Source organism: Oenanthe melanoleuca, chromosome 27 (assembly GCF_029582105.1).
Source record: "Oenanthe melanoleuca isolate GR-GAL-2019-014 chromosome 27, OMel1.0, whole genome shotgun sequence".
NCBI classification, from domain to species: Eukaryota; Metazoa; Chordata; class Aves; order Passeriformes; family Muscicapidae; genus Oenanthe; species Oenanthe melanoleuca.
In genome coordinates, this window is record NC_079360.1 from 5,709,187 (window position 1) to 5,725,335 (window position 16,149).

At 65.5% G+C, this 16,149-nt stretch overlaps 1 protein-coding gene across 1 annotated transcript; it reads right to left on the bottom strand.

The window, feature by feature from the left end:
• Positions 1–497: 497 nt before the first annotated feature.
• On the bottom strand, positions 498–15,078 carry SLC4A1 (solute carrier family 4 member 1 (Diego blood group)). Its single transcript, XM_056512209.1, is given in 20 exon segments — positions 498–1,964; positions 2,428–2,601; positions 2,795–2,964; positions 3,048–3,301; positions 3,386–3,552; positions 3,659–3,748; positions 3,874–4,041; positions 4,489–4,683; positions 5,052–5,200; positions 5,388–5,603; positions 5,606–5,897; positions 6,300–6,484; positions 7,080–7,149; positions 7,552–7,693; positions 8,281–8,416; positions 8,495–8,672; positions 8,835–8,908; positions 11,169–11,265; positions 11,353–11,444; positions 15,002–15,078. Coding segments are annotated over 19 exon segments (2,856 nt in total). The 5' UTR covers positions 11,371–11,444; positions 15,002–15,078; the 3' UTR covers positions 498–1,883.
• Positions 15,079–16,149: the final 1,071 nt, after the last annotated feature.

Sequence of the window (16,149 nt, forward strand, 5' to 3'; positions counted from 1 at the left end):
GCCGGCAGCTCTGCTGGGCTGGGGACAAGCTGGTGCCAGGCTGGGATTTATCCCGGGAGGTTTTGGGGCTCCAGCGCTGCTCCCCAGGGAAGGCTGGGGGCACGGCCCTTCCCACGGCCCCGCTGCCGCAGCCGTGCCACCCATCCCGTAATGGGATTAGGGATAATCGGGGTCACCGCGGTGCCGGGGGCCGGGCGGGGGGCGGCGGCTGCAGCGCCGGGTGGGATATTCCCGATCCCCCCGGAACGGGGACATGGGGACAGCCCTGGCGGCGGGACAGGGGCTGAGATCATGGGGGACACCCAGGGATGATTCTGGGGAGCGTTCTGGGATGCAGAGAGATTCTGGGATTCACTGATATCCCTGGACACCACCCCGAGGATCTTGTGCATTCCAGGGGGATGGACACCCCCAAAGGACGCTGCTGCTCTCTTTTGGGGGGAATTAAGGCGCCATCCCAGAAAATTCCCAGATGGAAAGAAAACTCCCATTTCATCTCTGATTTTATTAATTTGTTTATTAAAGCCTGATACAGAGGTGTGGGGAAGGGAAGGAGAAACCCCAAAGATCAAAACATTTTTATTTCAGACACATTATTAATAAAACTAAACCAACCCAAACATGAGGCAGCTGCCTCTTCCCACCCCCCACCCATGCTGATTTTGGGGTCCCTCACTCTGATATTTGCAAAAAGGAGCAAATTTGGAGCCTGATCTGGTGCTCATCCAACCCTTGGGGCTGCCCAGTCAGGATTGGGGGATGCTCAGCAGGACTGGGAGCAATCCCAAGGGAAATGGGGCAAGACATGGAGAGCAAGCAAGGGCAAAATCAAGGAAAAACTGCACGGATTTACCTGAAATGCTATAAAAATAAAGAGGACTAATGAACTAACTAACTAACACTAACTTATCAGTTAAATGACGCTGCCAGACTGGTCCGTAGAGTTTAGGCCCTGACCAGGATCCTTTAAAATCATCTCTTCCAGGAATTTCTAGATTTTGCTATAATTCTCTAGTATATACACACACGCACATGGCCCTGCTGCAGCAGGGGCACAACCAGCCCAAAAAATAAATTACAAACCCCCCCAGTAGCATCAAATATACAGATCACTCCTTGCAGCTATTTTTTTTTCTCTTTTTCCACTTTTTTTTTTTTTTTTTAGGTATTTTTAAGGTGCTTTTTCAGCCTTGTTTTTTTAAATTTTTGCTTGGCTCTAAGTGAACTCTACCTGCAGAAGCATCAGCATAATTGTAAATATTTTTTGGTGTGTTTTTGGCATGATTGTTTTCATTATAAATGTATAAACCCCCTTGCTGGACTATTTACATCCTGGCTCTGGGATGTGCTGGGAGTGCAGCAGAGCAATAAACCCGTGGAGGAAGTGATGGAGAAATGGGAAAAGGGCTCCAAGGGGTGAAGGGTCTGTCCCAGCTCGTTGAAAGTTCGTTTGGGGAGAGGGGCTGGGCTGGGGGGACAGTGGGGTGAACCCCACCCTGCTGTACCCTGTCCCTGCCTTCCTCCTCCTCCAGGCTCCGGGGTCTTCCTCCTGCTCCTCCCCACCCTGGGCGCCTGTTGGTGGCCTTGGGGACAGGACAGGGACACTTCCCACCTTGCCACGGGTGGAGGGTGGCTCGTGGGGCGCCCCCAGCCCAGGCAGCCCCTTCCCCAGCAGGCAGCAAAGTGGGGGTGAGATCACAACATCCAAAATATTTTTAAAAATAGACAAAAAAAAAAATAAAAGGGAAACCCAAGAAAAGCTCTGTTCCCAGGGTGGGCAGGTGGGGACGGTTTTCCCAGTCCTGGGTTGCCCGGTGGCCCAGGATGGCAGCAGTGGAGATGGAAGCAGGGCTGGGGGGGCATCGGGGGGCCAGGGCCACCCCTTAACTGGGCATCTGCACCTCGTTGTACACATCTGTCCCCTCGGCCTCATCAAAGGTCACAACAGCGTCATCTGCATCCAGCTGGGGAGAGGAGAGGCCGTGAGGGGACAGGGATGGGGACAGGGATGGGGACAGGGACGGGGACAGGGATGGGGACAGGGATGGGGACAGGGATGGGGACAGGGGATGGGGACAGGGATGGGGACAGGGATGGGGACAGGGACGGGGACAGGGATGGGGACAGGGATGGGGACAGGGATGGGGACAGGGGATGGGGACAGGGATGGGGACAGGGACGGGGACAGGGGATGGGGACAGGGATGGGGACAGGGGATGGGGACAGGGATAGGGACAGGGATGGGACAGGGATGGGGACAGGGGATGGGGACAGGGATGGTGACAGAGATGGGGATGGAGGATGGAGACGGGGATGGGAAGAACAGGGACAGAGATGAGGAGGGGACAGAAACGGAGGTGAGGACGGGAGCAGGAGCGGGGAGAAAGGCGGGGCTGGGGACGGGCTGGGTGTGCCAGGGCTACGTACACATTTGAGCTCGATGTCCCGGAAGATCCTGGGGAGCAGGAAGCGCCGCAGCGGCACGGTGAGGATGAGGACGAAGGGCAGCGCCAGCGAGGCCGGGGTGGACTTCACCACCCACAGCACCACCAGGAAGACGATCTGGGTGAAGGTGAACAGGTGCATCCTCCAAGTCTTCACCTGCGGGACGAGGAGCCGAAGGTTGAGGACAGGGACAGCGTCCCACACCCCTCCTGGGGCGGTGGCTGCTGCGGGAGCAGTGCGGTGCCCCCGGAACCCAGCGCTGCAGGAGGAGGTTCTCTCAGGAACCCCGAGCCGTTTTCAGGGGTGTCCCAGCCCAGGACACCCCCAGACCCACACAGGGCTCCCTCACCCGTGTGACGTAGGGCTCGTCGGGGTGGTACTTGGGGGGCTTCAGCAGGAGCAGGATGCGGTCGAAGAGCTGGATGCCGAAGAGGGAGGTGACCCCCATGTAGAGGAAGATGCCGAAGAGCACGGCCAGCGGGATGTACTTCAGGATGGGCTCCATCAGGATGGAGACGCCTGTGGAGGAGAGGAGGGGTTGGGGGGAGACCCTGGGGACCCCCAACCCTCCCTGCCCGTCTGGGGACCCCTCCCCAGCTCACCAATGAGCACGGCCACCAAGAGGCCGCTGATGCGCTGCTCCTTGACCTCCAGGATCTGGGATTTCTCGCCCTGAGCTGAGGTCTTGCTCATGATGGTGAGGGCGTTGGCGTGGGTGATGGTGCGGACGGTGGTGGCGCTGAGCCAGGGCATCCCAAAAAGGGCTGCCAGCCCCCCCATGGCCACGATCAGCAGCAGGTCCAGGTGGAAGCCGGTGCCCTTCACCAGTTTCCTCTCGGGCTTGCTGACGATGAGGCTGTGGGGACACAGGGACCGGCTGGTGACACCCCAGCCCAGCAGGCACCCCACAGCCCTCCCCTGCCCATAGCTCCGTCCTCACGTGGTGATCTGTGTCTCGAGGAAGATGAGGATGAAGACGAGAAGGGCAGGAATCACGGAGGCAAACATCATCCAGATGGGGAAGGGTTTCTTCTCCCCCATGGGCTGGATGAACCAGCTCCGGGCAGTCGAGTTGGTGACCTGCAGCCCTTTGGGGACGCTGAGTTTCTGCACAGAGCAGAGAGGGGGGAGTGAGGGGTGGGGCACAGGGAGCAGACCCGCTCCCATGTCCCCGTGCAGGGGCACCCATCCCGCCAGCCCTGCCCTCCCAGACCTGGGTGTACGTGTCGCTGATGAAGAAGTCGGCCAGCGCCATGATGAAGATGGAAATGGGCACCCCAAAATCCCCGATCAGGCGCCGGACCTGTGGGGACACCGTGAGAAACCCACATGTCCCCCCAGCCCGGGGGTCCCAGCGCCCCCCTCTGCAGGGACAGGCACAGCCCCGGGGTGCAGGGACGGGGGTCCCCGCCGTGCCCCCAGCCTCACCTTGCCGGGCAGGAAGGAGCTGTTCTTGAACTTGCGCAGGAAGAAGGCCAGGAAGAAGGTGCCAGCCATGAGGACGAGGGACAGCAGCGCCGTGTTGGGCTCAGGCACCCCGCGCTGGTACTCGTCCTGCACGTTGTAGCGCCGCTGCAGCGGGTGGTCCTTGAAAATCTGGGAGGGAAGAGCAGGGAGTGAGGAGGGTGGGGATGGGGATCCCTGCACGCCCCTGCCGTGCTGGCACCTTCCCAGTGGGTCCAGGGTGTGAACGAGGGGCTGGGTGAGGCCGAGAGCTCAGCACACATTGAGCAGGGCGTGTTTTTAGGGTCGATTTTCTCTGCGGTTGTGGAAGTGAGGACAGAGCAAGGGGTCGGTGGTGCAGTGGGGATGGACAAGTGTGCCCCAAAATCCCTCTGCAGAGAAAAGCATGGATCACAGAATCACAGAACAGTCAGCACTGGAAGGGGCCTCACGAGCTGGGAAACACCTGGGAAAGGTGAGAAAGCACCGGGAGACTCCCTCCCCCACCTGCATCCCACTGTTTCTATGGAAACCTGGGTGACAACCACAGTCTGCAGTCCCCCTCCCCCACCCCCACCGTGGGACCCCCGCGTCCCTCACCGTGACCAGCTTGGAGAAGGTCTCGAAGATGAAGATGAGGGAGATGAGGAAGGAGAAGATCTCCTGGGTGTAGCGGGACAGGTAGCGCACCAGGAAGCTGCCCTCGCAGGCCACCACCACGAGCACCAGCAGGATCAGCCAGAAGCCGATCCACACCCGGCCCACGATGTATTCCAGGCCATTGCTGCTGCAGAACTGGGCAGCCAGAGGGCATGGCCCTGTCAGTGCCCTGGAGCCCCTGGCACGGGCACCCAGCTGTGCTGGACTCGCCCACGGTGGCTCCGTGCTGCCAGGACCCCCGTGGGACCCCCACCCATCATCCCTGCCCGGGGTGTCACCCACTGGGGTCACCCAGCTGTTCGGCATCACCCCCGTGGTGTCATGCACCTCACGTCACCCAGGGCCACCAGCTGGGTGTGGTGTCACCCCTGGGTCATGACACGGGTGGCATCACCCCCGTACACCCTCCATGTGCCACCCCCTATGCAGCTGCACCCTGTCCCTGTCCCTGTCCCTGTCGGGGACACCCCAGCCTCGCTGTGGGGACAGCTGGTGGCACCCACCGAGTAAAAGGCTTCCTCAAAGACGAGGAGGGGTCCCGAGAAGCCGACGACGAGGAGGGGCTGAGCGCTGAGGAGGCTGAAGAGCACGCACTGCACGCAGGTGGAGATGAGCAGCTCCGACACCCCCATCATCCCCTTGGTCTTCTCACCTGCGGGGAGCGGAGCCGGTGGGTGCCGGGCTGGGGGACAGCGCTGTGCCCCCTCCCCGCACCGCTCGGCACCGGGATTAGGGACAACAACCCCCCCGGAGCATCCCCGAGGGAGGGTGGGGAAGGCGGAGACGCCCCCAGCCCCACGTCCGGCTGAGGGGACATCCCTGTCCCCTGTCCCCATTACCCAGCAAGCCGCCGAAGGTGATGGCGGGTGACAGCGCCGCGAAGTAGATGAAGATGACGGCGGCCAGGCACTGGGGGTTCAGGGCGTCCTTGATGTCGCTGAGATATTTGGGGTAGCGGCGGCGGATGTCCCGCACCAGCCCCCCGAAAGGCCGCCCCGTCCTGCGCAGGGGGTCATCGTCCTCCGCAGCCGCCTCCTCCGGCCCTGCGGACACACCGGGCGGCCGTCAGGGCACCCGTGTCCCCGGGGGCGTCCCCCAGCCGCGGGGACGGGGGGTCGCGGGGGGCTCCCCGCCGTACCCAGATCTTTCAGGAAGTCCCCGATGTGCAGCCTCTCGAGGGGCTGGTAGCGCCGGCGGAGCAGCTCCTGCTGCAGCGGCACCAGGGCGAGGAGCAGCGGCTCGCTGGGGGCCTCGGAGGGCGGCAGGACGATGCTGGCGTCCAGGAAATCCTCCACGCCCCGCAGCAGGTCCTGCCGCCCCTCCGCCAGGTACGCGTCCCGGCGGAACACCTGCGGGGCGACCCGGACTCAGGCTGTGCCAGCGCCCCGCGTGTCCCCCGAGTGTCCCCGAGTGTCCTCCAGTGTCCCCCGAGTGCCCCCGACTGTCCCCGAGTGTCTCTCGAGTGTCCCCCGAGTGTCCCCGAGTGTCCCCCAGTGTCCCCCGAGTGCCCCTGAGTGTCCCCGAGTGCCCCCGAGTGTTCCCCGAGTGCCCCCGAGTGTCCTCGTGGGGCCATGGGGCTGAGGGGGGACACCGGGGCTTGGGGATAAGGGGACACAGCGAGGTGAGGAGTCTTGGGGACAGGGGCGTGAGAGCACAGGGGACGTGTGGATCAGAGGGACGTGGCTCAGGGGACAGGGTGGCTCCCAGGGACGGGGAGCGCGGGTGCCGGTGGCAGCGGCAGGGGACGGTACCCGCTCGGACATCATGGTGGCGATGGCGCGGCCGATCTCGTGGTAGCTGATCTGGGGCGAGTCGGGCCCCAGCACCACGGCCAGGAAGCGCACGGGGATGGACACGTCGAGGACACCGTCCATTGTCACCGCGTCCTTCAGGCGCACAAAGGCCAGCACGGGCTGCTCCAGGAAGGCTGCACAGCCTGGGGGGAGGATGGGACGGGACAGGGATCATGGGGGACATGCACGGGGACACTGGGGACGGGGACATGGGGACAAGGGAGCACAGAGACACGGGGACAGCAAAACACGGGGACATCAGGAATGGAGACGAGGTGACACAGAGGCGTGGGGACGAAGAGAATGGGAGAGGGGCACAAAGGTCACTGGGACAAAGGGGCAGGTGGGCAGCAGGTACAGGGACGTGGGGCATGGGCACAGGGACACACGGACACTCGGACACACGGACACACAGACACATGGATGGGTGGGCATTGGAGTACAGGGACATTGGGACAGGGGACACAGGGGACACAGAAGCATGAGGGCATGGGGACACGGGACATGGGAGAGGGGCCCAGAGAGCAGCGCTGAGCAGCAGCAGGCGGCGGCGAGTGCTGAGAACGGGGAGGGGCAAAAAAGGTGCAAGAGAAGCAGCGAGTGAGCAGCGCCGTGAGGGGCACGTGGCAAAGCTCCCCCTGCACCCCCCGAGCCTGCCCCAGCCCCCCGAGCCTGCACCCCCACCCGGCACCCACCACCCAAACCAGCACCCAAACCCAGCACCCGCCGGGCACTCACCCACGAGCACCAGGGTGGCCTCGGCACCCTCTGGGATTGTCTCCAGGAGTTGGGGTTTGGGCACCCCGCTCTGTTGCAGGCAGAGGGATGGCAGCAATCAGCCAGCCAGCCTTGGTGGCCGTCCCCAGCTGTCCCCTGTGTACCCTGCATGTCCCCCCTGTGTGTCCCTGTGTGTCACCCACCACCCCCTGCGTGTTTCCCTGCATCTCCCACCTCTGTGTCCCTCCTTCTGTTCCCCGCGTGTCCCCCTCCATCTCCTGCACGTCCCCCACTATTCCTGAGTGTCCCTCTCTGTCCCCAAAATGTCCCTCATTGTTCCCTGTGTCTCCCCCTCTGCAGGTGTGTGTGTGCACAACTGGAGTGTGCACCTGTGTGTGCCAAGGTGTGTGCCCTGCGTGCATCCCCACTGCCAGCACACACACCAGTGTCCCCAGTGTCCCCAGTGCCCCCCGTGCCCCCTGTCCCCGCTCACCTGCTCCTTCCCTGCCATCCTGCTCATCTCCAGGGGCCGCTGCTCCCGCAGCAGTGGCCGCTCCACGTCCGTCCTGCTGCTGCCCGAGCGCTGCACCAGCGCCGGCGGCATCGTCCACACGGACTCATCCTCGGTGGGGTGGCTGAAAACATCGGGGGGCAGTGTCAGACACCCCAGTACCAGACCCCTCACTGTCAGACCCCTCAGTGCCAGACCCCTCACTGTCAGATCCCCCAGTGCCAGACCCCTCAGTGCCAGACACCCCAGTGCCAGACCCCCCAGTGCCAGACCCCCCCAGTGCCAGACCCCTCAGTGTCAGATCCCCCAGTGCCAGATCCCCCAGTGCCAGACCCCCCAGTGCCAGACCCCTCACTGTCAGATCCCCCAGTGCCAGACCCCCCAGTGCCAGACCCCCCAGTGCCAGACCCCTCACTGTCAGATGCCCCAGTGTCAGACACCCCAGTGTCAGATACCCCAGTGCCAGACACCCCAGTGCCAGACCCCTCACTGTCAGATACCCGAGTGTCAGATACCCAAGTGTCAGATACCCCAGTGTCAGACCCCTCAGTGCCAGACACCCCAGTGTCACCAACTCCTCCCCAGACTGCCCCAGACCTGTGGGTGCAGGGGTACCCCCAGAGCTTTCCCACCCTGAGCCAGGCTCCAGCTGGACGCACTGGGGAGGGTCCCAGCCCCTGGGATCCCCGGGCCCCCCAGCCCTGGCTGTACCTGTGGCGCAGGAGCAGCGTCCTCATGACATCGTCCCGGTCCTGCGGCTTCAGCTGCCCCTCGTAGATGAGCTGGTCCAGGAGGATGTGGACGGTGGCCGGCAGCGAGGTGGCCTCCACGCCGAGGAGAATGGCACCTGTGGGGACAGCACTGTCACCATGCAGCCAGCACAGGCTCCTCGCCACCCTCCTGGTGTCCCCAGAGGCGTCCCCACCTTTGTTCAGAGCCCGGCGGATCTCCAGCAGGCTGTGGTAGGTCAGGAAGGAGAGATGGGGCTGGCTCCAGTCCCCCGATTCCTGGAAGTCCTCCTCCAGCTTGAGCCAGTGGCCAGCCTCCATCCAGCACAAGTCCTTTGCATTGTCCAGCACCAGCTCGTGCAGCTCCACGTATCCCTGCAGCCAGAGATGGAGGGGTCAGGCTGTCCCTGGCCGCACTGGGGACCCCCAGGACACTCAGCATCCCCCCACAGTGCCCAGGGCTGAGTTGTGGGGTTGGTCCCAGAGTCACCACCTCCAGAATGAGGAGGGAATGGGGGTCCCTGGGGCAGCACCCACCTCATGGGTGTTTTGCTGGGACAGGAGCCTCCTGCTCCCCGTTGCCTCCAGTTCCACATCGGTCACTGACACAGCTGCAAGTGGAGCCACCAAGGCGTTAGCCAGTCCCTGCCCCGGCCCGAGCCCCCTCGGGGTCTGCTCGAGGTGCCCCCTATCATCACACCCATCCCAGCCCCCTTTGGGGTCACTTTGGTGTCCCCTTCTCCATCACCCCCACCCCAGCCCTGCTGGGCACTCTCTGGATGTGCCCCCCGTGTCGCCTCGTCCCAGACCCAGCTGGAGTTTGCTGGGTGTCCCCTCCGCCACCTCTCGCCCTGCCCGTGCCCACCTCGGTCCCGTCACATCCCCACGGCCCGGCCCCCGGGGCAGGGGGACAGTCTGGGGACATCACCGTGGCCGGGGTGAGGACGGGGCTCGTGGCCACCGCCCTGCCAGCGGCACAGCCCCAGGACCGAGCACCAGCGCTGGGATGGGGACACGGGGACAGCACATCCCCGGCCAGCCTGACCCCCGAGGTGTCCCTGTCCCCGTCCCCTGCCTACCTGCGGCCCCCCCTGCGCTCCCCATGTCCCCGCGGCTCCGTCCCTATAAAGTGGGGAGCGATCCCCGCGGCCGCCCTGTGTGCACCGTAAATCCCGCAGCACTTCCTTTGCTGACAGTAAACACCAGCACGGCACCCGCCCGCCCGCTGTCACCCCACCGTGGGGACAGGCTCACCCCGTCCCCCTCCGCCCTCCAGGGGGACCAGCGCGGTCCCCTCGCTGTCCCCAGCCGGGTCACCCGGCGGGGGGATGCTGCGAGAGCCGCATCCCGCTCTGCCGGGGCTCGGATGCTGCGCCCACGGGAGCGGGGATGGGGCGCGTCCCCGCCTCTGTCCCCGACAGCGCTGGGCACGAGCGTGTCCTCGTCCCCTGCCCGCCGCCACCGCCACCGAGCCGCCCGGCGCCAGCCGGCGTTCGGCCCAAAGTGGTTCTTGTCCTCACCCCAAACAAAGACTTTATTTATCCTCAATCAGTGGGCGATTACGGGCAAGTGGCAGCGGTCACCCCGCGGCGTGCCCTGACGCCCGGGTGACCGTCACCCCGCGGCGGGTGGGACACGGGGCTGGCAGGGCTTGAGGTGGGGGGGACGCCGGGGCCGGGCTTTGTCCCCCGGGGTCCCCGCGGTCACTCACGCTGCCCTTCGCCACGGCTGGGGTGTCCGGGGGGGCCCCGGCCGAGCGCCTCTTCCCGTCCAGGTCATAAAATCCCCGGCGGCCGGGCAAATACTGGCTGCAAAACACACACCGCGGGCGCGGGGGTTCAGCGCCGGGCACCGCGGGTGCCACCAGCCGCCCCCGGTGATGCCAGCCGGGCAGGCGAGAGCCCCCGCCCCGATTTGGGGACTCACCGCAGGGGGTTCATCTCCTCGGCCCTGGCTCTCCAGGCCTGCAGGGGGGACCCGATGCCAGCGCCGGCCCCTGCGCAGAACAGGGGCAGCGTTACCCCGGTCTGTGCCACCCCGGCGGGGCCCCGAGCCCGAGCCCCTCCTCGGGGCGGCAGCTCCGAAACAGCCGAGCCTGGGGCAAGGGGACGCTGCGCGGAACGCAGACCCCCGAACTCCCCTCTCCGCCTTCCGGGGGGGCTCAAGGACCTCGGGTGTCCCCGAGCTCAGCCCCAATTCGGGTACCCGCAGCTGGAGGCGGCACCTCGCGGCTCCAGAGCCGCTGCCTGGGGTGATGCCGCCCCGAGGGGGATGTCCCTGCCTGACCCGCGCTCCGAGCGAGCCCCGCGGCCACGGCCACGCTGGAACCCGGGAAACGCCTCCATGCAGCGCTGTGCCCATGCAACGCGCCCGTGCAGCCCATGCAAGGCGCCCGTGCCATGCTGGCCGTGCAGCCCATGCACCGTGCGTGCCCACGAGAAGCTGCAGCCAGGGAACACCTGTGCCCATGCACTGCTGCTGGTGCCCGTGGTGCCCCTGAGCCATGCTGGTGTCCCCGCACAGCTGCACCCACAAAACTCTGCTGCCAACGTGTGCCCCTGAGCCGTGCTGGTGCCCCTGAGCCGTGCTGGTGCCCCTGAGCCGTGCTGGCCCTGCCATGCCGGCACCCAGCTGGTGCCAGTGCCCCTGTGCTGCCATCAGCCCTGCAAAGCTGTCACCCGTCTGATGCCAGTCACACACGCAGCAGTGTCACCTCTGCGACACCGGTGCCCTGGTGGCACAGGAGCACCCCTGCTCTGCCACGCCCGAGCGGGGCTGGCACCCCCGGCACTGCTGCCCATGCAACGCCAGCCCCGTGCAGCCCTGGTGCCCACGCTGCCAGCGTCCCCCTGCGCCCCAGCAGCCACTCACTGCTCATCTCGCCCAGTGACAGGTGAGAGCTCTTCAGGCCGGGGTCCTCGTAGCCTTCGGGGTCCAGGGTCCTCCTCATCCCCTCCTCGTAGGCCTCCTGTGGGACAGAGAGGGGGGTCAGCAGGATCCGGCCCCGCCACCGCCTCGCCGGGGCCGTGCCGGGGCGGGGGCCGGGTGTCCCTACCTGGCCGGGCCCCTCCATGGCTCCGGGCTCGGCCCCCGCTGCCGCCTCGGCGCGTCCCGGCGCTCAGCCCGGTGCCACCATAACCCGGCGCTCTGCGGGGCGGCCACGGGGAAACGAGAGAGAACAAGTTAGCGGAGAGCAGGGCGCCGCTCGGTGCCCCCGGGACTGGGCTGTGTCCCCAGGGACGGGGCTGGGGCTGGAGCCGGGGCCGTTCCCGCAGCCCCTGCCTGCCTGACCCGCTCCCCACGGGCTGGGAGGTCCCGGGCTCGGGGGTCCCCGGGGAAGTCGTGCCCTGCCCTGCCGCTGTTCGGGGTGGGAACCGAAGTCAGGACGCGGCAGAGCCCCGGCAGTTTGCCCCCAGGGACGTGGCATCCCGCCCTGAGCCACCCGTGCCCACGCACGCCGTGCCCTCTGCTCAGGGTCAGTGTGCACGGACCCACGCCCGGGGGCTGGGATCCCACTGCACCCTCCCGTGTGGGTGGGGGTCCTGTATGGACCCACGCACATTTCTGGGGTCCTACTCAGCCCGAGCAGCCCTTGCAGTGTTTGAGGGTCTCCTACAGTCCCACACACACGGGCTGGGGTCTGGCACACAGCGCCCCGATCCCCCAGCACACGGCCCCGACCCCTGGCAGAGCCGGGGGGGGGGCGGAGAAGGGGGAAAACTGAGGCACAGATTGACTCACGGGACACCCCAAACCGGCCGGGGTGAGCCCCCCAAACCCCACAGGGTGCACAGCTGGGGAGGCCCCTGCTGCTCCTGCCCTTCCATCAGCCCCCAGATCCTCGGCAGCAGCCAGTGCCTGCAGCCCCTGGGATCCCCAGGGACCCCTGAGACCCCCTGTGACCCCCTGTGTCCCCTGTGACCCCCTGTGACCCCCTGTGACCCCCTGTGTCCCCTGTGACCCCCTGTGACCCCCTCTGACACCCCCGCCCCCGCAGCTGCCCCAGGGCTGCGCCGCGGGACAACCACCAGGGGGCGCCCTGCCCGCACTCCGCGTCCCCCAATTTTCCCCCCGGGGCACCCCCGGAGGGTCCCGGGGGTCCGGACCCCCCCCGGAACCTCCTCAGCCGTGACCCCCGCCCGCCCCCGCCCAGACTCTCTGAGGAGGGGTCATGACCCGGGACCCCCAAAGCCGCAGTTCCAGCCCCCCCGTGGGGACCCCCACAGCTCGGGGGGTCGGGGGGCTCCGGCTGTCCCCCAACATCCCGCCCGGGAGCCCCACACGGGGGCTCAGCGGCGAGGTCAGGGCACGGGCGGCTTTGGGGGGAAGCAGCCCCCCCAGATCTCACCAGGGTGATGCAGGAGCTCGCTCCCGGCCGGGGGTGGCGGGAGCCGGGCTGGGGTCCCGAACACCCCGCAGGGCCGCTCGGGACCCCCGGCGGGGCCGCTCGGGACCCCCGGCGGGGCCGCTCGGGATCCCCGGCGGGGCGCGGGAGCGGCGGCGGGGCGCGGGATGGACGGCGAGCCTCTGACTCGGCCGTTCCTTCCTGCCCCGCCTGGCCCCGGGGCCGGCGGCCCCCGGCCCCAGCCCGGCCCGGCCCGGGCCCCCCCGGCCCCCCCAGCCCTCCGCGGCTCTTGCATCAGCCCGGAGCCCGGGCTGCGCCCCGCTGATAACGCCCGGCCCCGGGCGGCGCCCCCGCCCCGCTCCGCCCGCTGCCCCCCGCTCTGCCCGGCCGCGGGACCGGCTGAGGGACCGGCTGAGGGACCGGCTGAGGGACCCTCAGAGCCCCGCAGAGCCCCGCACGAAGCGCGGGATCCAGCCCTGACCAGGCACGTCCAGCCCCACCAACCCCCGGGGGCGCAGAGACCCCAGACCCGCATCCGTGCGTGGGATGGAGCCCCCCCTGCCGCACCCCGCGAGTGGAGCCCGTGTCCCCACAGAGCACAGCCGGTGTGCTCCCGATGGGATCCATAGATCCCACAGCACACAGACAGCGTGTCCCTATGGGATCCATAGATCCCACAGCCAGTGTGTCCCTATGGGACCCATACACAGCCAGCCTGCCCCTATGGGATCCATACACAGCCGGTGTGTCCCTATGGGATCCATAGATCCCACAGCCAGTGTGTCCCTATGGGATCCATACACAGCCGGTGTGTCCCTAAGGGATCCATACACCCCACAGAGCACAGCTAGTGTGTCCCTATGGGATCCATAGATCCCACAGCCAGTGTGTCCCTATGGGACCCATACACAGCCAGCCTGCCCCTATGGGATCCATACACAGCCGGTGTGTCCCTATGGGATCCATAGATCCCACAGCCAGTGTGTCCCTATGGGATCCATACACAGCCGGTGTGTCCCTAAGGGATCCATACACCCCACAGAGCACAGCTAGTGTGTCCCTATGGGATCCATAGATCCCACAGCCAGTGTGTCCCTATGGGACCCATACACAGGCAGCCTGCCCCTATGGGATCCATACACAGCCGGTGTGTCCCTATGGGATCCATAGATCCCACAGCCAGTGTGTCCCTATGGGACCCATACACAGGCAGCCTGCCCCTATGGAATCCATACACAGCCGGTGTGTCCCTATGGAATCCATACACCCCACAGAGCACAGCTAGTGTGTCCCTATGGGATCCATAAATCCCACAGCCAGCCTGCCCCTATGGGATCCATAGACAGCCGGTGTGCTCCCTATGGGATCCATAGATCCCACAGCCAGTGTGTCCCTATGGGACCCATACACAGCCGGTGTGTCCCTATGGGATCCATAGACAGCCGGTGTGCTCCCTATGGGATCCATAGATCCCACAGCCAGTGTGTCCCTATGGGACCCATACACAGCCGGTGTGTCCCTATGGGATCCATAGACAGCCGGTGTGCTCCCTATGGGATCCATACATCCCAGAGCACAGAGCCAGCGTGTCCCTATGGGATTCATACATCCCACAGCACATAGCCACTGGGCTCCTATGGGATCCATACACAGACAGCGTGCCCCTTTGGGATCCACAAATCCCACAGCCGGCGTGCCCCTATCGGCCCCATACATCCCACAGCACCCAGCGGCGTGCCTGGGATCCCTCCTGCAGCGGGTACAGCCCCCACGGCCCCCTGTGGGATCCATACACAGACAGCGTGTCCCTACGGGATCCATACATCCCCTGCCATGGCTCAGCACGGAGCCCGCACACCCCCGGCAGTCCCGCACGGTCACCGGGATCCTTCCCGCAGCCCCCAGGGCTCTGCGGAGCCCCCAGATCCCACAGCACGCAGGGGGCACAGCTGGGATCCCTCCTGCCTCCCCTCAGAGCGCATCCCAAACCATCCGGGCAGCGTGGGGCTGTTCCTTCCCTCTGTGGGTACAACTCCCCGTGGAGCCCATCCATCCCATCCATCCCACACATCCCATCCATCCCATCCATCCCACAAATCCCACAAATCCCACAAATCCCGTCCATCCCATGCCGTTCGTGCAGCCTGGCTGCGATCTCCCATCCAGCAGGTGCCCAGCTCTGCTCGGCACGGAGCCCAAACCTCCCTCAGCATCCCCCCGGCACGGCCGGGACCCCTCCCACGGCCTGTGCCCCCTCTGGAGCCCCTACCCGCATCCCACAGCACCTCCCACCCCAAACCCCCTCTGACCGCCCCGGGGTGCCCCCCCAGCCCCGCACCCCCGGTGACCCCGCACGTACCCCCGGTGCCTCCGCCGCTCTGCCTGCGGCCGCCCGGGCTCTGAGACGCCAATGCCTGAGTCACGCTCACCTCCCTAATCTTGCCCCCCTCGGGCTCACCCGGCCCCCCCACCCCGCCGGGGCCCCCCGTAAAAACAAGGTTATCGGGGTGCAACATCTGCGGGGTGTAAAGCTGCCGAGCCCCGCCTGCGCCCCGCTCTCCTCCCGGCCCTCACCCAGCCCGGCACCCCAAAACCTCTCCCGCTGCCCCCCCTCGGCCCCCCAATCTTGTTTACCTCCGGGTTTCCCTGCAGGGAATCCCCGGGATCCCCCCGGTTGTCCCCCCCCCCTCCTTTCCGCGGATTTGGGGTGTTCTCTTAAAAAAAAAAAAAAAAAAAAAAAAAATCGAAAAAAAGGGGGTTCCTGTGGACGTTCCCCGAGGAGGAGGCGCGGGGGGGACACGGGGACGGGGTGTCCGTCTGTGCCGTGGGATTGGGGTCACTGGAGGGGGCTGGGGTGCCTGGGAGGGGGGCGAGATGCGGGTGCACCTGCGTTAGTGCACAGCCACGGGCACAGGTGTGTGCGAGGGGTGCAGATCCCTGTGCACCACCATCGTCATCATCATCATCACCATCACCATCACCATCATCATCCTCATCATCATCATCATCATCATCCTCATCATCCTCATCATCATCCTCACCATCATCATCCTCATCATCCTCATCATCATCCTCATCGTCCTCATCATCATCGTCATCATCATCATCATCCTCATCATCGTCATCATCATCATCCTCATCATCATCCTCATCGTCCTCATCGTCCTCATCATCATCCTCACCATCAACGTCATCACCTGCGGACGGGTGTTCGTACCCCCGTGTCTCTGCATTTACAGCCTTTCAAAAGGTTCTGAGCCCCAAAATCCCGATCCCAAACCGCAGGGCAAGGGTGAGGTGGGTGAGCGTGGCACTCACACACACCTGTGCACACTCACACACACCTGTGCACACACACACACACTCACACACACCTGTGCACTCACACACACACCTGTGCACACACACACTCACACACACCTGTGCACACACACACTCAAACACACCTGTGCACTCACACACACCTGTGCACACACACACACCTGTGCACTCACACACACCTGTGCA